At 36.5% G+C, this 27,783-nt stretch overlaps 3 protein-coding genes and 1 long non-coding RNA gene across 9 annotated transcripts; 3 read left to right on the top strand and 1 right to left on the bottom strand.

Annotated features, from left to right (window-relative positions):
• The first annotated feature begins 7,334 nt into the window (after positions 1 to 7,334).
• LOC113760664 lies at positions 7,335 to 7,567 on the top strand. Its single transcript, XR_003467090.1, has 2 exons — positions 7,335 to 7,405; positions 7,515 to 7,567. It is a non-coding gene; the product is annotated as an uncharacterized LOC113760664 (long non-coding RNA).
• A 229-nt stretch (positions 7,568 to 7,796) lies between these two features.
• Positions 7,797 to 9,321, top strand: LOC113762922. 2 transcript variants are annotated; one of them, XM_027306561.1, is made up of 3 exons: positions 7,797 to 8,218; positions 8,327 to 8,359; positions 8,915 to 9,321. In XM_027306561.1, coding segments are annotated over exons 1-3 (414 nt in total). In that variant the 5' UTR covers positions 7,797 to 7,838; the 3' UTR covers positions 8,916 to 9,321. The 2 variants fall into 2 exon arrangements, with proteins under 2 accessions (XP_027162362.1, XP_027162363.1); XM_027306562.1 differs by having other exon boundaries at positions 8,327 to 8,363.
• A 343-nt stretch (positions 9,322 to 9,664) lies between these two features.
• LOC113753611 (alcohol dehydrogenase-like 1) lies at positions 9,665 to 12,327 on the bottom strand. Its single transcript, XM_027297811.1, has 7 exons — positions 12,267 to 12,327; positions 11,503 to 11,645; positions 11,346 to 11,383; positions 10,781 to 11,198; positions 10,239 to 10,478; positions 9,988 to 10,146; positions 9,665 to 9,778 (listed from the first exon to the last, which is right to left on the bottom strand). Exons 1-7 carry the CDS (start codon positions 12,304 to 12,306, stop codon positions 9,665 to 9,667), a joined length of 1,152 nt encoding a protein of 383 aa, XP_027153612.1. The 5' UTR covers positions 12,307 to 12,327.
• An 8,753-nt stretch (positions 12,328 to 21,080) lies between these two features.
• Positions 21,081 to 27,487, top strand: LOC113760932. Of its 5 annotated transcripts, none has more exons than XM_027303688.1 (16): positions 21,081 to 21,599; positions 21,712 to 21,762; positions 21,953 to 22,108; positions 22,223 to 22,321; positions 22,417 to 22,475; positions 22,698 to 22,809; positions 23,072 to 23,251; positions 23,418 to 23,675; positions 24,536 to 24,733; positions 24,818 to 25,012; positions 25,104 to 25,229; positions 25,365 to 25,673; positions 25,783 to 25,881; positions 25,957 to 26,489; positions 26,598 to 26,630; positions 27,187 to 27,487. In XM_027303688.1, coding segments are annotated over exons 1-16 (2,532 nt in total). In that variant the 5' UTR covers positions 21,081 to 21,476; the 3' UTR covers positions 27,188 to 27,487. The 5 variants fall into 5 exon arrangements, with proteins under 5 accessions (XP_027159489.1, XP_027159488.1, XP_027159485.1 ...); XM_027303687.1 differs by having other exon boundaries at positions 21,881 to 22,108; XM_027303684.1 differs by having other exon boundaries at positions 21,872 to 22,108.
• Positions 27,488 to 27,783: the final 296 nt, after the last annotated feature.

The following is a 27,783-nucleotide window of genomic DNA, read 5'->3' as shown; positions in this document are numbered from 1 at the left end:
CCAAAACAAAGCACCACCATAATTTAGTTAAAATTTTTTTTTTGAAGATACAAGATCATATGCCAAAGAAGTGACGCTCGTTCACAAAGCGAACTAGAGAGAAGACAAATAATAATGCGAAATCAACATGCTGTCCATTCAGACCCAACATTTAGCTTCAAGCCAGATCTGATTCCATTACAATTCTGTGCATGTACATATGATACCAAAAAAGAAAAAGCATCCGTTACTAGACAGCAACAAAAATCTTCCAAATTGGAGGGAACTCAGGAGCTCTTAATGTTAAACAGACAACCTCTACCTCTCTACAAAGTTCACAGCCACTGTGAGGGATTTATACAGCAGTTCCATTTCTTATCAATAAGGTGCTTAAACGAGATAGGAGATATGATGTTCCGTCCTCCAGTTGCTACACCTGCTTTTATATCGCGCAATAGCCCTTTTTGTGTTTTATATGAGGAAGCTTACTATTTTCCAAAGAAATAGTGAAAATTGGAGAAAACCGTGATAAAACCAAAGTAAGAAAGTTCAGGTTGCATGATTGAGGTGCCTCCAAAGATACAAAAGACATTGTTCCAAGGGTGCACCAGAAAAGGAAATAAAAACATTAGCCTAATAGGATAAAAAATAACATGCAGCAAAGGTGAAACGGAAGGGGAAACTGATAATACTATTGACATGGATGCTATCTAGTCATGTAGCTTTTGGATGCAGTTACAGTATGCTTTCTAGTAATGGAGGGGAAAATCTCGGCAGCAAAGGAACAGCCAAGAACTTTGGTTCATGATTTAAATGATGGAAGGCCTTTGTGGCATAGAGTTTGTCACTGTAAGGAGTTGGACCCAAGGGTAACCATTAGTCACAATCTTGTATCTCACCAGAGTTGGAAAAAATGAGTAGGACAGCCAACGGGTTACAGACAATATCTGGAGCAGATGGTTCCGAGAATTCGGATGCCATGTCAGGCATACAACATGAATACATTAAGACAACACGAACACCAAATAGGAGCAACTTGTTAGAAGAATGACCATCACTGCCGCACAATGAAGCAGTATATGCCTACATGCAATTTCACAGGTAAGAAATTGGTTGAGACTTCAGAATTTTGATTCATGATTGTAGCAACATGCAATGCCCAGGAAATCTTGACATACAGGCACGAAGCTGCTCGTGCACTTGCAAATTTAAATAATCAGATGCTCGTTTGACTGTCTACCAGAGTAGATTCCAGTTTCAACATTTCATTTGATAATTAGCGAATCAAACATTACATAATGAACTTGTAGAATTCCTTATCAACGATCACTATCAGTAAAGCACGAAATACATTATTCCAACAAACATAACTAGTAAGTAAATAGCAACAATTACTTAATTGAAATGATGTTATGACACAACCCAAAAAAAAAAAATCGAAAGGGTTGACAAATATACTAGTGCTAACTCAATGTCTAAAGCAGAGTGGTATATGATAGCTTATTGCTCCACTATTGAAGCACAGATGCATATCCAGCTTCTTCACCCTCCTAACCCTGTGTCTAAGCCAGGCCAAACAAAACAATGATGGACCCTCGATGGAAAACAGTGAGCGTGTTTGGATAGGAGATTATTTGGGATTTTTTTAAAAAAAATATCGTAACACTTTTTTTACGTGATACGTGTGAGATTGAAAAATATGTTGACAATACAAGTAAGTAAGTTAGCGTGTAAATAAGGTGGTATAAATCCTGAATAACTCGTTGGAAAAAGAAAAACAAAAAGACAAAAAAAAAATCAACAACAAGATATTGAACGGATAGCGAACATGGGCGACTAGCTTAAACAGAGTATCATCCTTCAGGAAATTCACATGGAGGGACAATCCTTATAAAAGAAAAAAGAAAAACCAACTGGCAGAAAAATTAAGCACATTAAACAAAAAAAATTTTTTGTGGCCTCCAACTCACCGATGACCGCTCCAGTGGATGATTTAAAAAAAAAAGTTCTACCAAGAAGCTTTCTTAATGCCCATTAAAGCACCCCGCGATGCCAATTCTCGGAAACATATGCGAGACGTCCGAAAAAGCTGATAAACGGCACGTGGGCGACCCGTGAGAATACATCGGTTTCTAATCCGGGGCAAAGGGACTGTTTCATGCCCACTTGGCCAGCTTGTAGCGATGCTTCTCCTTGAGCTCGTTTGGAAGTTCAGGATCTCTAACGAGGGCTTTGTAAAGCTTTCGCTTGTCTTCGAATTGAGCAGCCATCAGTCGGCGGTTGTGATCTTTCATACACCGCTTCTCCTCTGCCAAAACACTGAAATTCCTCGCCATTGCCATCTGTCGTCGGAGAAACGAAAAATAAGATGCAGCAGCGCCCACCCGCACGGTCATTTTCCGTCTATCCATCTCTTGGCAGAATGCCGCTCCGATCAACGTTTTCCCCGCCTCCCAAAAACCGCCTCCCAGGCCCCGGCGGGCCAACAAAAATACCTTCTTTGTTTTAGACTGTCGTCTATCAGTTCTGGATTTAGGAGCAGGCCAACAAAACGTCTTTTTAACTACCCGTATTATACTTCTCTTATGTTGGGCCGAAGGTTGTTCGGCCCTTGCAATCAAAGTCCAATCCAAATTTACCCCAGTCAAACCCCAAAAACCTCTCGGGGCCCATTTTATATGATGCCCCCAATAGACGAAGCACTTCCGCTTTTAACCGTCCACCAAGTTTTCATCCCATCATTCGTTTTCGATGGTTACACTCAGGGGTGTGTATCGAATTCGAAATCGATAATTCGAAGGTTTGAATTCGGAATTTTTCGAAATTTTGGTATTTGATTTAAATTTCGAATTCATTAATTCTGAATTCGAATTTGTACCGAATTAGTAAATTCTAATTTCACCGAATTCGGAAAAATTTATATATTATTATATAATATAAAATTTATAATATAATATAATATTTATATAAATTTTATATTACATGTATAAAAAATATATTTATATATTAAAAACGAGTTTGAAATCGAAATCGGAATTCGAATTCCGATTTGAAAAAGTCCATTACCGAATTCGATTCCGATTTTCGATTTACCGATTTCGAAAATTTGGAATTCAATTCGAATTCGGTCGGTAAATCGAAATTTTTCGATTTTGCACACCGCTAACTGTTCTTTCTTTCATCCCATCAATCTTTGTGCTTGCATTAGTTGTGCGTTGTACACCATATCATTAGAAGCAAAGGAGATTATTGTTTTGTGCATTTATTAATTTACTTCACTACCCTCCTTAGATCCTTTCTTTTGGTCTGGAATCGATTTATTACGGGGTATTCAGGCATTTTCCCTGGATTCGATTGGAATTTAATTACTCTTTTGCGCAAGTAGATGCCTTTTTTGTATGCATAGGTACATGATAATCCTAAATGTTTTGGTCATTTTGCATGAAATTATGCACCAGCTAGCTCTTGGGAACCGTAATTTGCCAGCAATCGCAGCAGAACTTCTCTGCTGGCTTAACACTTTATAGTTTTGCATGCATTATCTCTATTATTCAGATCGTCGTTTTCATCGTTTCTTTTTGCTTTCCTGCTCTTTGGAAGCTTCCGTTGTTGTTATGCTTCATCTTTTTCCTTCCTTTGCTTAGGATATTATGATGTCTTGCATTCAATATTGTAATATATTCTTTTAACTCTGTTGCTTTTTTGCTGTCTTCTTAGTTTTCCTCTTTTTTCTTTATTCCTGAGTTGCATTATTTCATATGCTTTTTGTATTTTGTAAGCTTTTATGTTATTTATACTTAATTTTTTTATATCTTTATTTTATGGCAATTTAAGCATTGTTATGTTTTGGTTCTGTATAACCTTAGTAAGTTCAGCATCAATTTATTTTTCCCCCTTTTTGCACGTACCCTTTATGCTTTGATACATTTAATGTTATCAAGTGTAGGTTTGCACACTCAAAGATTGTCCTCTGTGTCTTTCACTTGTTGCCTGATTCCATTATTTGGATTCGTCTTTGTGGTGTGATATACTATTCTTGTTGGTTCGTTTTTATTGTGGTTCCATCTTTTGTAATCATTGTAACCACGAGCTTGTCTAAGCTCACTATTAGTGAAGATCTGGCAAAAAAAAGTTGCAAGGAGAACTAGACGAAATGAACAAGCAAGAAATAGACATGCCATACTCTCTGTTGAAGAAAAAGAAATTCAACACACAAAACAAAGAGAGGCTTACTAGAGGAGAAAGGAGAAGAAATTCCTTTCTATGTCTCATTCTCGGCAAGCCTCAGATTGTTTTCTCCAGCGTCCATTTGTTACTCGTCAGCCTAATGAAGAATTGCACCAATGTATTTTTATTTCGTCTCTATCAGTTTAGGTTAATATATATCGTTCCTAAGCAATAATTTTGTCAGTACACGTTTAGCTGCATGTCCATGGCTCGCACAAATATTTGCTTCACTTCACTCGTATCTATAACATTCACTCTATTCCCACACGTTTGATGCATAGAACATCCCTAAGAAAAGGATTCGTACAGGCACCGCCGCCTGCCCATCGCATGGCAGAAACAACACCCCCAACCCCCCTCCCCCCAAAAAAAAGTATGCTTCACAGTAACCCAACATGCATCATGAACGGGTGTGGATTCTATGGAAATATGAATGGTGATGGTTCGTTTAATTTAAAACTCAACAATTGAAGCTGTGAGATTCCTTTAAAAAAAAAAAAAAGTGCCACATTTTATTGTATTTGTACCTTGAATCACGATCCACTTCCATCAGTTACTTTTTCACCGTACTATAATTATAGATTGTCATGCAGTGGACCCCATGACTCAAAACTCAAGAACTAATGTCATGCAGTTTCAAATTTAGGCCATGTTTGATAACTCAATTCAACACTTAAAATCAATAGATTCAAATTTTATTCAATTGCGTTTGATAACAAAAAATAGAACACTTAAATTAATTAAATGACACTGAATTTTCTAATCAAAATTTGGTCTAAAAATAAGTAATAAGCTACTCACTTATTATTTAATATAATATACATTCAAATGTATCAAATTAAGGCTCCATTTGAAATTGTAGTGAAGTACTTATCAATAAAGGCTTTATTAGTAAAGTATAATTTTCAATAAACTACCGCAAACCCAAACAGGTTCTTAATACTTAATTATTCAATAACTTAAACAACTCAAATTTCAGATTTCAGATTTCAATTTTTATCAAATGCACCCTTAGTCCAAGAAAGAAAAAAGAAAGGCGTAGGTACGTATGGAGATTGAGAGAAAGACCAAAATAGATAAAATAATTAGAATGGCCAATTTGTCTTATGTGTTTTATAAGTTTTACCCTTATTATTAGCTTATATAAAAGCCTTGTTCTCGATTATTTTAGATTTTACAAAATTTAATTATAAAAATTAATTATCTAATTCAGCAAAAGCTATTTTTTGAATGATTATAGATTTCAACTTTTTTGTTATTAAAAAATCTACAATCATAATACAAATAGAACCAAGAACATCACAAAAGGTAACTACTTAAAATTAGAATCCATAATTAATTAAAATAATTAACTGAGAACAAGTCCACAAATGGAGTGTTCTTGAGACTCATTTGCTAATAATTTGATAAAGAAGGTTCATTTAAAATAAAATTAGTTGTCTTTTAAATTTATTTTGACAATAGAGGATAGTTTCGAAATCTTAAACGTGGTTATAATCTAAAAAAAATGAACAATATGGGTAAAATTCTAATCACTGATGATTCATTAATTTTTTTCAATTAGGAATTAGAGAGAAATTCTCGGATTAGTTTGATTGCAAGTAATAGCCGATGGTATGATCATTTTGATTTCAAATTAGATACATGAGTTGATTGTGATACACAATTTTTAAAAAGTATCAAAATTTGTTGTATTTTTACAAATTATTATGTTGTGATCTTTATTTATTGCGTTTATACTTATATTATGCTCTATAATTAGGACTAGCAGCTGTATAACTTCAAGATTATGTATCGTGGAGCTAGATCTAGTTTCATCAATTACTTTTACCATAATCATACTTAATTACCTATTTGGCAGACGAGTTGTTTACCAAATTTTCTCCTACAAATTTTTAACAACTTTAACTTGTGTAATATCGAAAAACTTCTCAAAATTTTTAAAATACATATATTAAAATACCCAAAAAACACACAAAAAAATTTTCTTATTTCTTTTCTTCTTCTTCCTCTCCCCATCTCATCAACCCACCACCATTTTTGTCATTGGCCAGTACCACCGATCTCTTTATTTTTTGTTTCTTTCTCTTCTCCCTCTCATTCTCCTCCTTTCTTATCCCCTTGTCATTCCTCCCTCCCCCTCTTCCTCTTTCCTCTCCCCTCACCTCCTCCACTCCCCTTCTCCCTCCTTTTGGCACCCTCCTCCTTCCCCTAGTACGATCTGGTCACCCGATCAAATCACCCTAGAAACAGGAGAAGGGTGACGAGGGAGAAAAAAAGGGGAGGCGGTAGGGGGAAAGATGAAGAGGAAATGAGAGAGAGAGAGAGAAGCAAAAAATGATTTTTTGTTGGAGCCAATTGCCTACGGGGGTACCGACGTCAACGGCCGCCTATAGCGAGGAAATAAGGAGGAAGATCAGTGATGGAAATGGAGAAGAAGAAAAGTATATGAAATAAAAGGAAAACGAAATAAAGGAATATTAAGAAAAAAATGAGAAAGAAAGACGAAGAAAAAGAAAAAAAAAAGTTTTACACATCCTAAAAAGGTTTTCTACAAATTATACAATAAGTTACGATTAAAATTTAGATAAACACCCAAAAAAATTCACTTGTCAAGTGGGCACTTATGAACGATAAAGTTAATGGGTCGCAGAACTTAAAACTCAAGAATGATAGACTTAACTAATTACCCAACCTCATCCCTTTTGCAACTGCCAACCAGAAACATACCTCATATTACATTTTCATGGAAAAATTTTGGGTAGATTCGGTTTACAACCTCTCATGTAGATTGAGTGACAAAAATGTTCCACATCAACTTCTCGGTTATTCACTTTTTTCTAAATTTACAGCCACCGGATCCTCAATATCCTCGATCCCTTTGCTCTGTCATTGCTGCTTTGCTTAACGCTCTAGTTATTACCACCACCATTATAGACATTACCCTTTACCTCTTTCCTCCAACCTAAGGCCCTGTTTGGCAAATGGATTTTTTGCCTTTTTTTTTTTACAAATTTTTTTACAATTTTAATTATAGTAACCTTGAAAAACTATCCAAAATTTAAAAAATACCTACATTATAATACCAAAAAACACATAAAAAAAAATTCCCTTCTCTCTATTCTTCTGATCATTATTAGCTTGCATTGTCCGTACAATTCCACCAGGATCTGGAGGTAGAATCAGGATCACCACAACGGTTAGTTGATCTCAATTTTTCCTTCCTTTTCAGAGTGAAGTTTTTGTCAATGCAAGATTGTTTTTTTACATTGTAAGTTGTTTATGATGTATGCCTTAATTTTGTGCAGCTTCCAAATAGACTTGGTAAAATGATTGCCCCTCTACATTGGCATGATTACAAGAAGAAGTACGGGAAGCTTGATGAGTTTGTCTCCAGCCATCCTGAAGTATGCATTTTCTTCCTAAGTTAAATTTCTGCATTGCTCAATAATAAGTTTAAGTAGCCTATTTTCTCTTTCCAGTTATTTGTAATTGATGGAGACTACATACAACTTCGAGAAGGTGCACAAGAAATCATAGCAGCTACAGCAGCTATTGCCAAGGTTGCTGCTGCCGCTGCCCCTGTAACATCGTCTTACTCATCATTGGTGCCTTCTGTTGCTGTGACTCCGATGGCTCAGTCTCACCGGTTGAAGAAAGCTCCATCAACGGAGTCCACATCTGGAAAGTCTGACAGGAGCATTTTTAAGGAGTATGCAGTGTCCAGGCCTTCAAATGCCATCGATAATTCATCTCAGCTATCTGCAATGAAGAACCAGCATCCAAATGGTGTTTCCTTTAGCAACAGTGAAGGTGTGTCAAATGTAAAAATCTTGAGTAAACCTACGGATCACACGGGAATGAATAGCTCTGAGAGCACGCATGGGCAATCTATGCTATTGACATATGGAAATGGAACAAATTCTGAGAAGAATGATTTTGGCAGCTCCCAAAACAAGGGTTCAACTCAATGGAAGACCAGTGGGAGTGTAGTTGGAAATCAGCAGGGCAGGTACTCAAAAGAATATTGAATGAATTTTTTTCTTTCTTTTTTTTTTTTTTTGGTTTTGCAGATGCAATTTGGTACCTGTATAATATTTTCAATTTCTGCTGTTGTCAGGGTGGTTGGTGCTGCTGCAAGTCCTAGGAGATAGTAAGTAATGACACATGCTCTTTTGAAATTATATATATATATATTTATTTATATATGTACATGCATGCATAAATGCTTTATATATGTGCTATTTTGCATCTGAAAGAAGAGCTGAATTTTTGAGATAGTTTAACCGAGTGTGTTTGACCTTAATCTTTACTTTGACTCATTTCATGGAAAATCATGCCAGTCTCTTTTGAGTCTTCTTTCATAGTAATCACGTTTGACTGTCAAGGCCTAAGGGTTTTCTTGACTGTCAAACGTGTTTTATCAGCAAATGGTTAAATGCGTAGGCAACTTCCTTCACGTTAATGCAGCTGTAGCAATGAGCCAAGGTGTTCATAGACACGTCTGTAGTGCTTGATGATGATGTCACTTGAATAGAGAATAATATGACATTGTTTACTGGACAACATAGTAGTATTATATCAAATGATCATTTGGTACCTTGAATGGTACATGAGATATTGGTAGTTTCTTTGTCGTGTGTATTGCTTAATGTTGGCTTATAGCTTACTGATTAGTTTTTGGCTTTCTCGTGAACTTATTCGGCAGGATTGGATGATGTCATTACCTAACAAATGTGCATTCAAAATTGCACTTTCGATGATTTTGGGGATGATGACAAGTGGGAGGTCTTATACTCTCTAGTTCGAATCTCCAGTCGTTGCTGATTAATATCATTCACCGCACCCTTTTCTTGAACTTGGCTCATTTATCTGCGTGTTTTGTATGCTCGGAATTTTACATTGCTTGCGATGACATGATGTGTCTTGTTATGCTGAGTTCTAAACACTGCTTGCGATGATGGTCACTAGCAACTTTCATCGTTTAATTTTAGTCGGGGAAAAAAATGATAGCTGACCCCTCACTGACTTTTGCTTTCTTTATTACTATTTGCGTCGCGTCAGGACTGAAAATCAGATGCCAAAAGTACCCTGCGTGCTTTGTTAAAAATGAGTTCCGAGCATCTTACGGAACTTGTTACAGGAGAACTGATAGGGGTAATATGAAACAAACCCTTCACTTGTATCTTTTTATTCAATGGCAGTGCATAGCGCGATATATTGAATTTTTAAGTCAATTGTCATATTAATCGCAGCTTTTTCATTTGCTTTGTGAAGAATTGAACCTTGTTCCCGGTGCTCCACTCTCTTCCGGTTGTCATATTAAAAGTACCCTGAAGGATCTGAGGGCGGCAAAACTCAAGATCTCTTTTATTGCTTCCTTTTGTTTTGGACTACAATAAGATAAGATTGAAAACCAAAAAGACCAAAAGTCATATTGGAAATTCTTGCTGGGCAGTCATAACTGGATGAGAACCTTGACGCAGTCAGGTTCCTTCAGTAGATCAAAGGCTCGGTTTATGTCCTTGAGTTGAATTTCATGAGTTAAAAGCTGATCTAGTTTCTGTATCTCCTGCAAGATAGATGGGAAATTTCAGCTAATTTCTGTGGTCAACGTAGAAAGTTTTCGTTTCTGATCTCTCCTCTGTTGGATGGTGGAGAATTGAATTATTTCAGTTAAGGTTTGTACTTTTGCATAGGAAAGTATCCGAAATTTTTGAAGAAAAAGCTATGCTAAAGATAAATGGAATTTCAGTGCATTTTTCTTGAAGATTATTCTACCTTATTGATGCATTTGTCAATCACAACTGGAAGGTCAGACTGGACTTTAACCCCACCAAAAATAGAGTATTTGAATGTTCTGCATCCAAGCAGGGAAATGAAGTCGATTTCCATGCTCTTTTGAGTCCCTGCTCCAAGCATTATCGTTTTCCCTACTCCCTGACAGCAAATTACCAAGAAAAAGATAACTTGGAATTAGTAGCTGTTTCAAATACTATACTCCATGGTTGTGTTATGGGACAGTTAATTACCATTTTGGTGGTTTCCAAAGCTTCGTTAACCAAATCAGGAACCCCCGTGCATTCAAAGCTATAGTCCACTCCTCGTCCATTAGTTAGCTCTTTCACCATTTCTGAGATGGATATATCACCAATGGCTTTGGGGTTTATATAATGCGTCATTCCAAAAGCTTCCCCCTTTTCGCGCTTGTCTTTGTTGATGTCAATGCCTATAATTTGTGCTGCTCCGCGCACTCGAGCACCCTCAACTGCCTGCATTGCATTTGAAAGTTAGGTCCTATGAGAAGAACAGGACAGATTGAGGAAGGATTCATTGGGATAGATACGATTGTATTTCGTGCAATTATATGAGGTTGTTGTATTTCTTCATATATTGGTGTACCTAGTTGTATTTACACATTGAGTTGATGTGCATGAAAAAAGTGTACGAATACACCAAGGTTATATGGTGGTACACCAAATTATGTGAGAAGAATGACAACCGTTAGAACTGCACGAAATCCTAACCGTATCGTCCCTCGTCCTAACATTTGGCATGTTGATGTTGCACTTACTCCCAATCCAACAGCGCCAAGACCAAAAATAGCAACGGTAGAACCTTTTTCGACCTTGGCTTCTTTCCAAGTTGCTCCAAACCCAGTGGTGAAGCCGCAGGACAGGAAGCTAGCGTGTGGTAGAGCTAGCCGTGAATCCATCTTCACGACGTAGTTAGCGTCTACAATGGTATACTGGGACCATGTGGAGCAACTAAGAAATTGGTACAGCATTTGGCGGCCACCTGAAGTTATAATGGACATTCTTGATGAACCATCTGGCATTAATCCGGTGAAAGCTTGCAAGGGGTAGGTCTCGCATAGGTTGGTCTTTCCGGAAATACAGTTGTTGCATTTTTTACACTCCCCCAAGTACGTAGGAATGACCATGTCTCCCACTTTGAGGTGAAAGACTTCTTCACCGACACTCTCTATCTGGCTGGAGAGAAGATGAAAGGGATTACTATTCAGCTCTATTTGGTCATTCTATAAAATTGATAGTTGAAGTCTGAAATTTAAAAGTTGAAACTGAATTACTGAAGCAAAATGCAAGAACAAAAGGGAGATTGGAAGAGAAATCGATTACCCAACACCTTCATGTCCCAGAACTCGAGGAAATAGAGGCTGGAATGAGGATTACCAAAACAAGTGAGAAAGAAAGAGAGTTGAGTTAAAACTCGGAAAACAGGATTACCAAAAAAAAAAAAAAAAAGGTATATGAGGAGTAAAGAGAGAGTAGTAACCGTTGGAAAGCCATTGCAGCATAAGACATCAGTGTGACAAAGGCTGGCAAATAACATCTTTACCCTAACTTCACCTGATCTCGGAGGTTCCACCTCTATCTCTTCTACCTTGGGTGCCTCGCCTTTTCCCCAGCAAACAACGCCTATTTTTATTTTTATTTTTTTTTTGGGTTAATTCCACTTTGTCCCCCCAAACTTTGGACGATAATCTACTTAAGTCCCTAAACTTCAAAATGGGACACTTAAGTCTCTAAACTTATAAATACCTCCCACTTAAGTCCCTGAACTTATAAAATGGGATACTTAAATCCCTAAACCCTTATAAAATGGGACACTTCGACCACCAACGGCATTCAGGATTTGTTAACAATTTTCCTTAAGTGAGAGGTATTTATAAGTTTAGAGACTTAAGTGTCCCATTTTGAAGTTTAGGGACTTAAGTAGATTATCGTCCAAAGTTTGGGGGGACAAAGTGGAATTAACCCTTTTTTTTTTGAAGGAGGGGGGAGGGTGTAGCATCATCAATTAAACCTTAAATGGAGTATTGTGATATCTGGAGATACAAAGAGAAAAATAGCACAAGAGAACTAACAAGTAATGAGTAGGCAATTCCTTGTATTGCCCAAAAATAGAAAGAACGGACTTAAGGGAGCAGCAATAACGAGAAATCCACCGATCCACACGTAAAGTGTGAAACAACGACAATTGTACACAGATTGCATTATTGTAGCTAGGAGCCAATCAATTAGTAGTGGGTTCAGTACCTTTGCAAGCTATGATGTTGGAGCTATTGCGGGTCGACATTATCACCACACTTGATGATTGGGAGGGGAACTTGAATTGGCTTTTCTTGTGTGGGAGAGACGACGTTTTCAACTGCTTGAAACTTAATCTATATCGTTGTAGTATTGTAATCTGATCAGAGCAGAGCAGAGCAGAGCAGAGGAAAAGACAGTAATATGCTTTTTTAGGGCAGTAGGAATAATGTTGGAGTCTGAAGGACCATGACTGGTTTAGATTTATTAGTATGGTAGACCACATTTCCACTATATAATACGTATGCTAGTTGTACAGTATATGGCTTTTAGGCACGCGATGCATTCATTTGTCGGTTTACAATTATTGGGTGCCATGCAACTCGCATGCGCCACCTTTTTTTTTTTTTTTTTTTTTTTTAAAAAAAAAAAAATAGAGCTTTGCCATGCAACTCGCATGCGCCACTATTGATATTTTGTCCAATCACTGATCAATCACTGATAAACTGAAAAATAATAACAATTGTAGAATATATTATGAGATGCGAGGCTTTAGCAAAATGCTTTTTTGTGATAATATTCAATCACGATTAAACACTTGACAAAAAAGTTAATACAAACAACAAGGAACAAACCTTTTTGTGGGTACAATAAAATGAATTACAACTTCTATGAATTGGAAGCATGAAAATACTGGTGTATTAGGGCATACATGCTCCATAACATACTATGTAGACGTTCTGGGCATCCTCAAATGCTTCATGAAATTGGACCAGATTCTTATGTCCAGACAAGGCTCTCAATATCTTTACCTCCCTACGGACATCTTCAATCGATATTGCGGTAGTCATCTGCCAGAAAGCATTTTCTGTTAACAGCTCTGCAGTAAAACTTAGCACCCACTTTCTGATAAATCAAATACACCTAAGCACGAGAGGATCTTCAAGCTTCTCGGACTCGGTGCCAATAAAATTTACCAATCAGTTACAGAGAGACGGAGATTAATAATAATACTAAGGAGCAAAACCATAATTTTGAACTCCCAAAATCAGACTTGGGGGTTAATCAATGTCCACTTGGTAGACTTAAGAGCCTTCTAAACCCAGACAAAAAATAGTCAGCCTAGGTGAGGACTGAGGACTTCAGCCAGGAATAGATTATGCTGACGCCGGCCAAATTTATGCGCGTTTAGAGCATTTTATATTGGAGCATTTTCCACCTGGCTGGAAGACCAGCAGCTATTTTACTGGTCAGCTTAGCACAAACTGGCCCGATTCACAATAAGCAGGAAATAAGATGTCATCAGTATTCAGTCCTAACTACTGAATGATACCTTGCCATGGGCTGGGGTGAGGTGAGGGGTGAGACGTTTTAATGATGCAGTAACATACATCCACCAAACGAGCAAGCAAACATTGATTGACACTCTCAAATGAACAGGCAAGTAGTTGCTTGGGCCAAAACGTAGAATGCCTGAGAACATTTCATCAGTCCGTAATGATATAAGTCTTTCAAACCGTTTGTTCAGTCGGGGGCATGAAAACGGCATCATTCTCTCAGCATAACCAAACCAGTGGGTATAAAATGGAGTACAAGCATCCTCACAGATTTGTGCATTTGTAAAGTTATGAGCAAAAGAATATGCATGCCTGATCATATGCCAAAGAAGTGACGCTCGTTCACAAAGTGAGAAGACAAATATTAATGCAAAATCAACATGCTGTCCATTCAGACCCAACATTTAGCTTCAAACCAGATCTGATTCCATTACAATTCTGTGCATGTACATATGATACCAAAAAAGAAAAAGCATCCCTTACTAGACAGCAACAAAAATCTTCCAAATTGGAGGGAACTCAGGAGCTCTTAATGTTAAACAGACAACCTCTACCTCTCTACAAAGTTCACAGCCACTGTGAGGGATTTATACGGCAGTTCCATTTCTTATCAATAAGGTGCTTAAACGAGATAGGAGATATGATGTTCCGTCCTCCAGTTGCTACACCTGCTTTTATCTCGCGCAATAGCCCTTTTTGTGTTTTATATGAGGGAGCTTACTATTTTCCAAAGAAATAGTGAAAATAGGAGAAAACCGTGATAAAACCAAACTAAGAAAGTTCAGGTTGAATGATTGAGGTGCCTCCAAAGATACAAAAGATATTGTTCCAAGGGTGCACCAGAAAAGGAAATAAAAACATTAGCCTAACAGGATAAAAAATATTTTGGATTTCAAATTTTAATTTTCAGATTTCAATTTTTATGAAATGCACCCTTAATCCAAGAAAGAAAAAAGAAAGGCATAGGTTCTTATGGAAATTGAGAGAAAGACCAGACATAGATAAAATAATTAGAATGACCAATTTGTCTTATGTGCTTTATAAGTTTTAGCCTTATTGTTAGCTTATATAAAAGCCTTGTTCTCGGTTGTTTTAGATTTTACAAAATTTAATTATAAAAATTAATTATCAGATTCAGCAAAAGCCATTTCTTGAATGATTGTAGATTTCAACTTTTTTGTTATTAAAAAATCTACAATCATAACACAAATACGACTAAGAACATCACAAAGCTAATTAATTAAAATTAGAACCCATAATTAATTAAAATAACTAACTAAGAACAAGTCCACAAATGGAGCGTTCTTGAGACTCATTTGTTAATAATTTGATAAAGATGGTTCATTTAAAATAAAATTAATTGTCTTTTAAATTTGTTTTGACAATAGAGGATAGTTTCGAAATCTTAAACGTGGTTATAATCTAAAAAAAAATAAACAATATGGGTAAAATTCTAATGACTGATGACTCATTAATTTTTTTTCAATTAGGAATTAGAGAGAAGTTCTCGGATTAGTTCCATTGCAAGGAATAGCCGATGGTATGATCATTTTGATTTCAAATTAGACACATGAGTTGATTGTGATACACAATTTTTATAGAGTATCAAAATTTGTTGTATTTTTACATATTTTTACATTGTGATCTTTATTTATTGCGTTTATACTTATATTATGCTCTATAATTAGGACCAGCAACTGTATAACTTCCGGATTATGTATCATGGAGCTAGACCTAGTTTCATCAATTACTTTTACCATAATCATACTTACAGTTTTTTGTCAAAATAACACTCTTTCTAAAAAATATTTTCAATATGATTCACTTTCAAATTTTATTCCCAAATCGATGTTATTGTTGCCACCTAATTACCCTGATTGCTATGTAGGATAACAAAAAATGAAAACTTTAATCTAATCTATAGTTTCCAACAAAAACTAAAAATTTAAACTATTTTATTATAGAGGCACAAAAGGATTGCTTAACTTTAATAAATTCCTTATAATTATTTAAAATAAATTCTACCACTATTGACCTTGCTATTATTGCTCTCAGCAATATTTTTTTAATGTATCAAACTTATTGCATATATTTTTCAAAAATGAATTTGCAAAATACAAAAATTGCAATGAAAATTGTAAGCAATAACAAGAAAAAGTTACAAAACTTCAAGACTATCATATTTGTTTATGTTATACTTCCTACTCCTTGAAAAGAACTTTTACAAAAAGTAATCAAACTATTGCAATTAAGATGATGCTAAAGTTTCTTGAAAGTAACAAAAGCCATTAATTGATGTTGAATAAATGTGCAAAAATACTTCAAGTATACAAGATTATTTGATCATGTGATAGAGAGGCACTACAAATGAACATACTTATATATGTGGCGGCAATCAAACATATTGAATATGAATCTATGTTGTTACGTAGTTTTCTTCTTAACATTTTATCAAACACGGTGTGAGAAATCATTTGTTAAAACAATTAGTATTCAAATTTTTTTGAAGGTCATAGGAATGTTCCAAAAACTGCACAATAGAAAAGAGAATAGAATAATTTTCATTTACCTTAAGATTATCAATTTGAGGAGAATATTTTCATCCATAGATACAATATCAGGAATGATAATGAAATTTTAGATGTTGTTAATGTAAATATTGGCTTCTCATAATTACATTTGACAAGGAAAAATAATGAAAGAAAAAAGATAGCGAAAGGAAAAAAAGGATAATTTCAGATACCTCCCCTGAGGTTTCTGACAGTCTCACTCTCCTCCCCTGTGGTTTCAAAAATATCACAAACCTCTCCTGTTAGAATTTTAGGTCTCATTTCTTATATCATCATGGCCAAAAAGACTTAAATACTCTCACAAGTTAGCTAATATTTCGTGATTATCAGGACAAATTTGGCGAAGTTAGTTATAAACACAATTAATGTAATTAACGATAAATTAGAATCCTTTAACCAATATAGAAACAGGCAAGTAACTAACATCTAATATAATATGCATGTTTGTAAATTGATTGTACCTCATAGATCACCCCGTGTAAGGTATTTATAGGCAAATTAGTATTAGTCATATAGATAAAATTACATACCCACTGAAACTTGCAAGGAGATGCACAAGTGGGTCAAAGTACCAATAACCATTCCAAATGTATGCATATCATTGCACTATGCATATTGCTGCGATGACTAATTACAATATGCATGTGAACAAATAACTGCATGTTCAACAATTTCTATGCATCGTACTTGGTCAATAACACGGTGTACATTATTTCAACCAGATTGTACATTCACTAAGTATTTATATACATGCTACTTATTGAAGAAAACTACCTCTCTAATATTTCGTGATTATCAGGACAAATTTATTGAAGTTAGTTATAAACACAATTAACGTAATTAACGATAAATTAGAATCCTTTAACCAATATAGAAACAGGCAAGTAACTAGCATATAACATAATGTACATGTTTGTAAACTGATTATACCTCATAGATCACCCCGTGTAAGGTGTTTATAGGTAAATTAGTATTAGTCATAAAGATAAAATCATTAATGCAAGATAATCAGGGCATTTGTGGTATATAGTTGTTTCTCTCTCCAACTCTCCATTTTTTATTGTTTGCATTTTTGAATTGGGTCTACTTTGAGACTGCCTATTTAGTTTTAGGGGAAGTTTGTGGTATTTTTGAAACCACAGGAAATGGGAGTGAGACTGTCAGAAACTTCTGGGGAAGTATTTGAAATTATCCCAAAAAAAATGGAAAGGTTCAGAGAGAGAATCAGAGAAGATATTAGTTGGAAAGATATTAGTAGGGAAAGAGAGATGGAATGTGCCTCTATATCTATCCTGCCACATATGCAACCTATGTGGCAAAAAAAGAATTAGAAAGGTAATAAAATTTAAAATTAGGTTACTTTGGGTATATGTTTCAAAAGAAGAGTTAGTTTGACAATAAACTCATCATACTTAATCACCTATTTGGCAGACGAGTTGTTTGCCAAGTTTTCTCCTATAATTTTTTAACAACTTTAAGTTGTGTAATATTAAAAAACTTTTCAAAAATTTTAAAATACCCAAAAAAACAAACAAATTTTTTTTCTTATTTTTTTTCTTTTCTTCCTCTCCCCATCTCATCAACCCATCACTATTTTCATGGTTGACCAGTACCACTGATCTCTTTAGTTTTTGTTTCTTTCTCTCTTCCTTCTCATTCTCCTCCTTCCTTATCCCCTTTTTCTTTCCACCATTCCTTTCTTCCTCTTTTCTCTCCAGCTATCTCCTACTTTCTCTCCTGTCACCTCCTCCACTTCCCTTCTCCCTCATTTTGTCACCCTCCTCCTTTCCCTAGTATGATCTGGTCATGCGATCAAATTATGTTAGAAGTAGGAGAAGGGTGACGAGGAAGAAAAAAAGGGAGGCGATAAGGGGAAAGATGGAGAGAAGAGGAGGAAGAATGAGAGACAGAGACAAAGTGAGAGAGAAGCAAAAAATGATTTTTTGTGACACCAGCAGCCGCCTATAGCGAGAAAGCAGTGAGGAAGATCAAAGATGGGAATGGAGAAGAAGAAGAGTATATGAAATAAAAGGAAAACGAAATAAAGAAAGATTAAGAAAAAAATGAAAAAGAAAGACGAAGAAAAAGGAAAAAAAAAATTTACACACCCTAAAAAGGTTTTCTACAAATTATACAATAAGTTACAATTAAAATTTAGACAAACACCCAAAAAATTCACTTGTCAAATAAGCATACTCATGAACGATAAAGTTAATGGGTCGTACAACTCAAAACTCAAGAATGATAGACGTAACTAATTACCCGACCTCATCCCTTTTGCAACTGCCAACCAGAAACGTACCTCATATCACATTTTCATGGAAAATTTTTGGGTAGATTCGGTTTACGACCTCTCATGTAGATTGATTGATAAAAATGTTCCACGTCATCTTCTCGGTTATACACTCCTCTTCTTCTAAATTTACAACCACCGAATCCTCAATATCATCTATCTTTTTGCTCTATCACTGCTGCTTTGCTTAATGCTCTAGTTATTACCACCACCATTATAGACATTACCCTTTACCTCTTTCCTCCAACCTAAGGTCCTATTTGGCAAATGGATTTGTTGCCAAATTTTTTTTTACAAATTTTTTTACAATTTTAACTACAATTTAAAAAATACCTACATTATAATACCAAAAAACACAAAAAAAAAATTCTCTTCTCTCTATTCTTCTTTTTCCTCATTCCATTTCAACCTATCACCACCAGAGCCACTGGCTAACGCCAGACGTCAACTCTTTTGGCGTTGACACTGGCTACCGTTTTTTCTTTCTTTTTTTTTTCTTTTCTTTCTCTCCGCTTTCTCGCTTCCTCTCATCTTCTCATCCCCTATCTCTCTTTCCCTACTTTCTCCCTCCACCTTTTCCCCCATCCCGTCACCCTTCCCTTCTCTTATATGAGATTTGGATGTATTCTACGTATTCTATCTAATATAACAAATACTTTGCAATGAGTAGACTAACGTCACCGCTGTGCGACCAAATCGCACATGAGAAAGGGAGAGGGTGACAGGGGAAGGGAGAGGGGGAAGAAGGTGGAGGGATAAAATGGGGAAAGGGGGAGAAGAGAGAGGAGAAGAGGGAAGGAAGAGAAGGAGGGAGGAGAATGAGAGGAAAGGAGTGGATGGGAGAGAGAGAGAGAAAAAAGGGAAAAAAAAGAGAAGCTAGCCTCATTGATTGCCATAAGGAATGGAGAAAAAGAACAATGGGGTGGGGGTGAAGAAGAAGAGAAGGAAAAAAAAAAGAAGAAAAAGAAAGAGAAAGAAAATGAAAATGAAAAGTTTCTTTGAAAAAAAAAAGGAAATTTTTTATTCGCCTCAAAAAGTTTTCCTATAAATTCTACCATAAGTTACAACAAAATTTTGAATAAATATCTAAAAACCTCATTTGAGAAATAGGACCTAATTTCACTACTCATTTCTCTTCCATCCTGCAATTTCTTACTACTCTGGTAACCTATAAACTTCTCACCTCCTCTGTTAAAAGATTTTTCTCCCTCTTCCTCTTTATTGGGATAATATTTACATCTCCAACTGTTTTGGCCTCTTATTCTCTATCATAAAAGTTCCATCACTTATCTTATAGTTTCTAATGTCCTCCAAAAATGCAAGACTTATAAATTTTTTAAGTAGATCTGAAAATCAAATGAAAGATATGACTAATAGATTTTCTTCCTCTCATTTTTCAAAATTTTCTATCCCAAGTTCTTTTTTATTTTTATACTTTTTTTGCCATTATGTCTCATTTCTCATATCATTTTAAGAATGAATTCCAACTTCGAATGACTTAACTTTGCATATGTAAACCTGATTCGTAAGGCAAAATTAGTTGATATTATAAAGACCAAAAAAAAAATGTGGTTGGACCTTTATATATTTAGTATACTGCTCAGTTGAGATGTTTACCGTCAAGAGTAAGAATGGAAGGCATAAAAGGAATAGCAAAAGCCTTGAGAGAAGAGCTTATTAATTCAGTCAATGTTGTTGTGGATCCAGATGATGAGTAGAGAGATGGAACAATTTTGGTTTTGAAGTGTTAAATTCGCATTGATAACGTGACAAATTCTGGATCATTTGATCTATGGGTGGGACCATAAATCGGGTCTACCCAAGTATTTGTCCATTTTTCATCACTCGAAAATATTAAGGTTACAAAAACATCCACGTTTTAATTGAAGGGTGCAATCGGATTCAATTAAAGTTTATAACTTATTGAACTTGAGCACGAGGATAAATTGAAACGTCAAGCTCGACTCAAATTTGATTGAGTCATATTAAGTGCTTACTCCTCACAAATTATCGTCTAAGGAATCCTTAAACCTACTAGAGCTCCTGATCAAGTCTTGTGTAGACGAAATTTTTTCATGCCTTTGGATGCCTTTCCTACTTTTAATTGTCAAATACAGGATTCGAAGAGCTCCTGATTAGGTCTTATATAGATGAAGTTTTGTCGTGCCTTTTCTACCTCTAACTGTCATATACAAAATGTGAATCTAGTAGCTAAAAAGACATTAAGAACTTTACCCTATCCTAATCATTGGGTCGATTCTAGTGGCAGGAATACATGTTATAAAACCAATTTTTGTTAGGCCATGATCCAAATTAAGAACAGCACAAGTTAAGTTTGTTTTGGTGTCGGCATCTCAGTCACAATTGCATCATACCACATAGTGTAAAAACGGTTCATATGTTAAACCTATTTGAACTATTTGTACTAGAGTAGAGTAGTGCAAAATGGGTTGGCTCAAAGAAGCAACTCGGACGTAAAAGATTTTCTTCATCATGTATGAAAAAAGGCGGGAGTGTTGGGCATTTGCTTGGGCTTTGGGGTATCCATGCCCAACGCCCAATCATATCTCCTCACGCACCGTAAACTCTCTTCGTTTTCTCGTGTCGTCAAACGTTTTTACTCATTTTCACTTTTTTTAGCCTCCAACATCCAATTCCCTTTAAAGCCAATTAGTAAATTAAATAGTTAAAAATCCCCACCTTCTCCCCTAAAAATCTGTATATACGCCACCGTAGAGAGAGAAAGTAAGTGAGAGAGAGCTGGTCGGTAGTCTACAAATCCATTCCTTAACTCACTGACTGACTCTGAAGCATGGCAATTCTGTCTCATTCATTTGATTCAACCCTTCTTTGACCTCATTTTAGTCCTTTATTTCTCGCTTTACGGTGTCTTTATTTCTCTCTTGCTTGCCGATATACATTCTTTAGGGTTTTGGGGGAGATATTAGGGTTTTTTTAAAAAAAAAAAATTTTGTCAGCGAGAAATTGGAGGACTATTTGTAGTGGGGAGATTTGACCAATGGAGGCCGCGGCAGGTGTTGCAGCCGCACGCGGTGTTTCTCTGTCCGTGCCCTCGTCTCAACCTTCTCGCAAAGAATGGAGGGTTGTTTCCGAAACATCGGTTCGAAGTTCCAGCAACGAGGTATTCTTTACTTTCAAAGCCTACTTGCATTGCTTGTTTCTTACTACTTAGATTGAAAGGGCTTGTGAATTTTGTCGCTTTTAATTGAGATTACAATAATGGTGAACTGTAGGAATTGGAGCGTTCAAAGTTGGGGCAATCGGATGAGAGATTGATATACGAGGTAATAAATGTCTTCTTAAAAATGGGGTCTTATGGACTTTTTCTGTATTAATACTCTTTTGATTAGGGAATGTGAGTGAAAAGTGAAGGTTATTTTATGTGGTGTTAAGGTGCAACAGGGAAGAGAGCCGGCTGATGTGGATTTCTGTTCCATTACCATTGACGGAAGTTTGGACAATGATATTTTGCAGCAGAGGCTGCATAGCGTGGTGAAACAAAGAGAGGAGTTGCAGCAGATGGAGACCGAACTTCGCGCTCAACTTATAGCAAGGGGAGAAATTATGGAGATGCGGAGCACTTATGATGCTCATATCAAAGAGCATGAAAATGCCAAAATCAAGCTTCAGGTTTCATGTTTAGCTGATTAGCGTATATGCATTTTTAGAGTAACGAGTTTGTGGATCCTTTTTTTTTGGCACTTCTGGGTTGCTTATTGAATAGCCCTTTCACTGCCTGTGAAGGAGCAACTGCGAGAGAAGGAACAAAGGATACTCGAGTTGGAGAGAAAGATGGAAGACAAAGAAAGGGAGCTGCACGCTATCAGACTAGACAATGAAGCGGTTTGTTTTGCAACTTTTCACGTTATTGAAGGTAATCTTGTTTCAGCCCCTGGCGCGCTTGCTAACCTAAATTCATTCTTTGTTATAAACTTTAGCAGGCATGGGCTAAAGAGGATCTTCTTAGAGAGCAGAGCAAAGAGCTACAAACGTACAGGTATGAGCTCTAGAATATTCTGAGGTCAGAGCCCATTTTTTAGTGGAAATGAGGTGACTTTTTGGCTATAGTCCTCTCGTCTTTATGCCCATCATTTTCTTGGCAAGCTTTCGAAATTTCATTCAGATAAAGTCCTGGTTGCTTGACGAAGAGAGATAAATTTTTTCCTGTTGTATGTTGTTGTGAGCGTTCAACATTTGTTCTTCTGCTTTGTTTTTGTAGGAGGGAGCGAGATAACACCGAGGCTGAAAGAGCCCAGCATATCAAACAAATCCATGAACTTCAGGAACATTTTCAAGAAAAGGACCGACAGCTGATGGAGTTGCAGGAACAGGTATTGCTTTTGAATCTGAAGTTAGCAATTTTCATCTACTTTAGCAAAGCTTTTTGACCATTTTAAAATGCGAATTGGAGGAATTTTTTTGGGCCTTTTCGTTTATATCCTGCTAATTAATATGCTCCCCAAAGATCATACATGAATTTTAATTTGTTTCCCTTTGTAGAATTACCATGTCAGTTTTTCCAGCATTTTTTGAAAAAGTTGTTCAATCATATTTATTCAATACTGTGACTGGTTGGGAATCTTCATCATGCAGAATAGGATTGCTCAAGAGAACATCCTCTTCAAAGATGAACAGTTGAGAGAGGCCCAGGCTTGGATAACTCGTGTACAGGAGATGGATGCACTACAATCAACTACTAACCACTCTTTACAGGCTGAACTTCGAGAACGCACAGAGCAATATAATCAGCTTTGGCTTGGTTGTCAAAGACAGGTTGTTAAGGTTTAACCAAAATTGTACTTTCACATTTCCTTGCTGGTCTCCTGCTCTTGATTTCTTCTTCATCCTAATTCTTTACAAGTACTACATGATTTCCCTAGAAACAAAATGTATTGGTATGTGTATCAGTTAAAGCCAATGATATTTGTTGTTTTCTTAGTTTGGTGAGATGGAGCGTCTTCATCTCCATATACAACAGCTGCAGCATGAATTGGCTGATGCAAGAGAAAGAAGCAACACATACGCAGATGCCTCACATGTTTCTCAGACAAATCCAAGGGATGTTTCCCAGATTGGAAAGAGCAATAGTGGCCACCTGGATATGAGTGGAAGTGGTTCACCTGGTGAAAGCTCTAGCCTACCTAATGGAAATGCTGATAATGCTTCGTTTGTTTCAGTAGGCAATGCATCAGTGCAGGTAGAGTTTCCACTAAAATTATTGTCTGGATGTTTGTTTTGCAAATATTGCTGAAACAATTCCTTTTTAACGAATATATGGATGGGTGTCATTTGTGGGTGATACCTATCCTAAATTCACTCTTGCATTCTCATTCCAATACAGATTATTAAAATGAGGAGTTTGTGTAAATAATGAGGCATTAGACAGAAGATTTCTTTTTGTTTTTGGAATTTTGTACTGCTTCTTTGAAAGGCATCAAATATGTTGTATAGCTCTTCAATACATTTACACCTTACTTTAGGGCGTTGCTACATTTTAATCCTTTATGTATCCCAAGGAAGTCCCAATTCTTCTTCTTTTTTTTTTCAAACTGCAATCCATATCTCTGTTTACTTGTTGAATATATCTGAGGATCTCATAGTTGAAGATGCCTAAGTTGTTAGAATGTTTTGGATATTCAATTCTGCATCTATCAACTTCACAAGCATGCAAACAACTATTAGAAGTTGTCGGTTAATTCCATGAAGCTGTAATCTTTGTTGTCATCAGCTGAATGACAAGTTCTAGAAAGGTGGCACTGGTTGCCAGTCCTTACTGTATCTGCTGCGGATTGAAAAGTACCCTACTGTTTTCTGTATTATAAAGAAACTAATTTGAGATTGTTGGCATTGTAGAAGTATAAAGCTATTTGAATCTAGATCAACGTTGAGTTGGAGATGCTCCTGTCACCTTTTTAATTTTTTGTAAACTATTTTTTCCCTAGTTTTTTATTACTTTCAGCACATTTGTTCTTCCTCCATGTCATGTCCAACTCATGAATATAAAACACAAATATGATGGTTTTCTTTCACTTTATCTTTTCCACCTTATGTTGCTAGGCTGATCATGCCCATGGTGTTCCAATTGCTCCTTCATCCCTACTTGGGATGCCAACTTACCTTCCACATGGACAGATGACTGCCGTGCATCCCTTTGTGGTGCATCAGCAAGGGGTACCTCATTCTGTACCATCACATGTTGGACATTTTCACTCTGTGCCAGCAATGTCATCACTTCAGCAGTGGCAAAACCAACAGGTGCTCTATTAAAATTTTGGCTGGTTTATCTCGAGTGTTTACCTTCAGTGTGATGGTTTACCAGTGTCACTGTTGCTGTCTTAGGCTGTATCAGAGGGTGCAGCAACTCATGATCAACATTCTCTACAAACTGAACCTAACATGTTGAGGTCGGATTCCAATTACAACTATGAATCCTCTGTAAATGGTCAGGTTCTTCATTCGGGTTATATGAACGTTAACATCAGCCAAGGAATGGAACCTCATTCTGTGGTTTCATCCTCAAATGTGGAGGGACAGGTCGATGGCTTAAAACTATAATTGCTTAAACTTGTCTTTGTTGCTTCTTTTATGTGGATACTCATTCTCTTCAGCCACAAATCTATTGCAGCCAGTTGAATCCATAGATACAAGCTACCTTTCTGGAGCCCAACCTCAGCAGAGCTTGCAACAAATATCTTCCCAGTTTCATGATGCTTTGAGATTGGATTCTCTTGCACACGTTAACGACACAAAGGTAATGCATTTGCTTAATTCAATGGGTCTCCAGGGTTAAGTTCACCTAATGGTCTGGTTGCTTGTGCTAGGCTCGCTGTCTATTTGTCAGTGGAGAATTTGTATTTCGATTCATTAAAATCTTCATCTGGAACAGGAGAAGAATGTCAACTCATTATCTAATTCTCCTATGGAGGTGCAAGGTTTAATGATGGAGAAAAGTGGCTCTGTCTCCAATGAATCATCTTCTGAAGAAGCAAATCATGCTGCAAATCTGAGCGAAAGTACAATGGATACTGCTGCAGAAGTCATTCTTTCTGAATCCTTCGCTGCTACGGGTCAGAAAAATACAGGTATAGGTGGAAAATTATCAGAGGCTAATCTACTTGATGAAAGATCATTATTAGCTTGCATCGTCCGTACAATTCCACCAGGATCTGGAGGTAGAATAAGGATCACCACAACGGTTAGTTGATCTCAATTTTTCCTTCCTTTTCAGAGTGAAGTTTTTGTCAGTGCAAGATTGTTTTTTTACATTGTAAGTTGTTTATGATGTATGCCTTAATTTTGTGCAGCTTCCAAATAGACTTGGTAAAATGATTGCCCCTCTACATTGGCATGATTACAAAAAGAAGTATGGGAAGCTTGATGAGTTTGTCTCCAGCCATCCTGAAGTATGCATTTTCTTCCTAAGTTAAATTTCTGCATTGCTCAATAATAAGTTTAAGTAACCTATTTTCTCTTTCCAGTTATTTGTAATTGATGGAGACTACATACAACTTCGAGAAGGCGCACAAGAAATCATAGCAGCCACAGCAGCTGTTGCTAAGGTTGCTGCTGCTGCTGCTGCCGCTGTAACATCGTCTTACTCATCATTGGTGCCTTCTGTTGCTGTGACTCCGATGGCTCAGTCTCACCGGTTGAAGAAAGCTCCATCAATGGAGTCCACATCTGGAAAGTCTGACAGGAGCATTTTTAAGGAGTATGCAGTGTCCAGGCCTTCAAATGCCATCGATAACTCATCTCAGCTATCTGCAATGAAGAACCAGCATCCAAATGGTGTTTCCTTTAGCAACAGTGAAGGTGTGTCAAATGTAAAAATCTTGAGTAAACCTAAGGATCACACGGGAATGAATAGCTCTGAGAGCAGGCATGGGCAAACTACTCTATTGACATATGGAAATGGAACAAATTCTGAGAAGAATGATTTTGGCAGCTCCCAAAACAAGGGTTCAACTCAATGGAAGACCAGTGGGAGTGTAGTTGGAAATCAGCAGGGCAGGTACTCAAAAGAATATTGAATGAATTTTTTTCTTTCTTTTTTTTTTTTTTTGGTTTTGCAGATGCAATTTGGTACCTGTATAATATTTTCAATTTCTGCTGTTGTCAGGGTGGTTGGTGCTGCTGCAAGTCCTAGGAGATAGTAAGTAATGACACATGCTCTTTTGAAATTGTATATATATATATATTTATATATGTACATGCATGCATAAATGCTTTATATATGTGCTATTTTGCATCTGAAAGAGGAGCTGAATTTTTGAGATGGTTTAACCGAGTGTGTTTGACCTTAGTCTTTACTTTGACTCATTTCATGGAAAATCATGCCAGTCTCTTTTGAGTCTTCTTTCAAAGTAATCATGTTTGACTGTCAAGGCCTAAGGGTTTTCTTGACTGTCAAACGTGTTTTATCAGCAAATGGTTAAATGCATAGGCAACTTCCTTCAAGTTTATGCATTGTAGCAATGAGCCAAGGTGTTCATAGACACGTCTGTAGTGCTTGATGATGATGTCACTTGAATAGAGAATATGGAATATGACATTGTTTACTGGACAACATAGTAGTATTATATCAAATGATCATTTGGTACCCTGAATGGTACATGAGATATTGGTAGTTTCTTTGTCGTGTGTATTGCTTAATGTTGGCTTATAGCTTACTGATTAGTTTTTGGCTTTCTCGTGAACTTATTCGGCAGGATTGGATGATGTCATTACCTAACAAATGTGCATTCAAAATTGCACTTTCGATGATTTTGGGGATGATGACAAGTGGGAGGTCTTATACTCTCTAGTTCGAATCTCCAGTTGCTGATTAATATCATTCACCGCACCCTTTTCTTGAACTTGGCTCATTTATCTGCGTGTTTTGTATGCTCGGAATTTTACATTGCTTGCAATGACATGATGTGTTTTGTTATGCTGAGTACTAAACATTGCTTGCGATGATGGTCACTAGCAACTTTCATCGTTTAATTTTAGTCGGCGAAAAAAATGATATCTGACCCCTCACTTACTTTTGCTTTCTTTATTACTATTTGCTTCGCGTCAGGACTGAAATCAGATGCCAAAAGTACCCTGCCTGGATTGTTAAAAATGAGTTCCGAGCATCTTAGGAACTTGTTACAGGGGAACTGATGGGGGTAAATATGAAACAAACCCTTCACTTGGACCTTTCTATTCAAATGGCAGTGCATAGCGGGATATATTGAATTTTTAAGTCAATTGTCATATTAATGGTAGCTTTTTCATTTGCTTTGTGAAGAATTGAACCCTGTTCCCGGTGTTCCACTCTC

Source organism: Coffea eugenioides, chromosome 2 (genome assembly GCF_003713205.1).
Source record: "Coffea eugenioides isolate CCC68of chromosome 2, Ceug_1.0, whole genome shotgun sequence".
Classification (NCBI taxonomy): Eukaryota; Viridiplantae; Streptophyta; class Magnoliopsida; order Gentianales; family Rubiaceae; genus Coffea; species Coffea eugenioides.
The sequence above is the reverse complement of the archived record's forward strand: the minus strand, read 5'-3'. Positions and strand labels throughout refer to the sequence as shown.

Coding starts and splice junctions, on each gene's coding strand:
- LOC113760932 (XM_027303684.1), top strand. CDS start 21,477: ATGGAGGCCGCGGCAGGTGTTGCAGCCGCACGCGGTGTTTCTCTGTCC. Junction 23,676..24,535: donor TAGGCAATGCATCAGTGCAG/GTAGAGTTTCCA, acceptor TTATGTTGCTAG/GCTGATCATGCCCATGGTGT. Junction 25,674..25,782: donor GAATAAGGATCACCACAACG/GTTAGTTGATCT, acceptor AATTTTGTGCAG/CTTCCAAATAGACTTGGTAA.
- LOC113762922 (XM_027306561.1), top strand. CDS start 7,839: ATGGCTCAGTCTCACCGGTTGAAGAAAGCTCCATCAACGGAGTCCACA. Junction 8,219..8,326: donor GTTGGAAATCAGCAGGGCAG/GTACTCAAAAGA, acceptor TGCTGTTGTCAG/GGTGGTTGGTGCTGCTGCAA.
- LOC113753611 (XM_027297811.1), bottom strand. CDS start 12,306: ATGTCGACCCGCAATAGCTCCAACATCATAGCTTGCAAAG. Junction 11,646..12,266: donor CAACATCATAGCTTGCAAAG/GTACTGAACCCA, acceptor AAATAAAAATAG/GCGTTGTTTGCTGGGGAAAA. Junction 10,147..10,238: donor CTTTGGAAACCACCAAAATG/GTAATTAACTGT, acceptor ATTTGCTGTCAG/GGAGTAGGGAAAACGATAAT.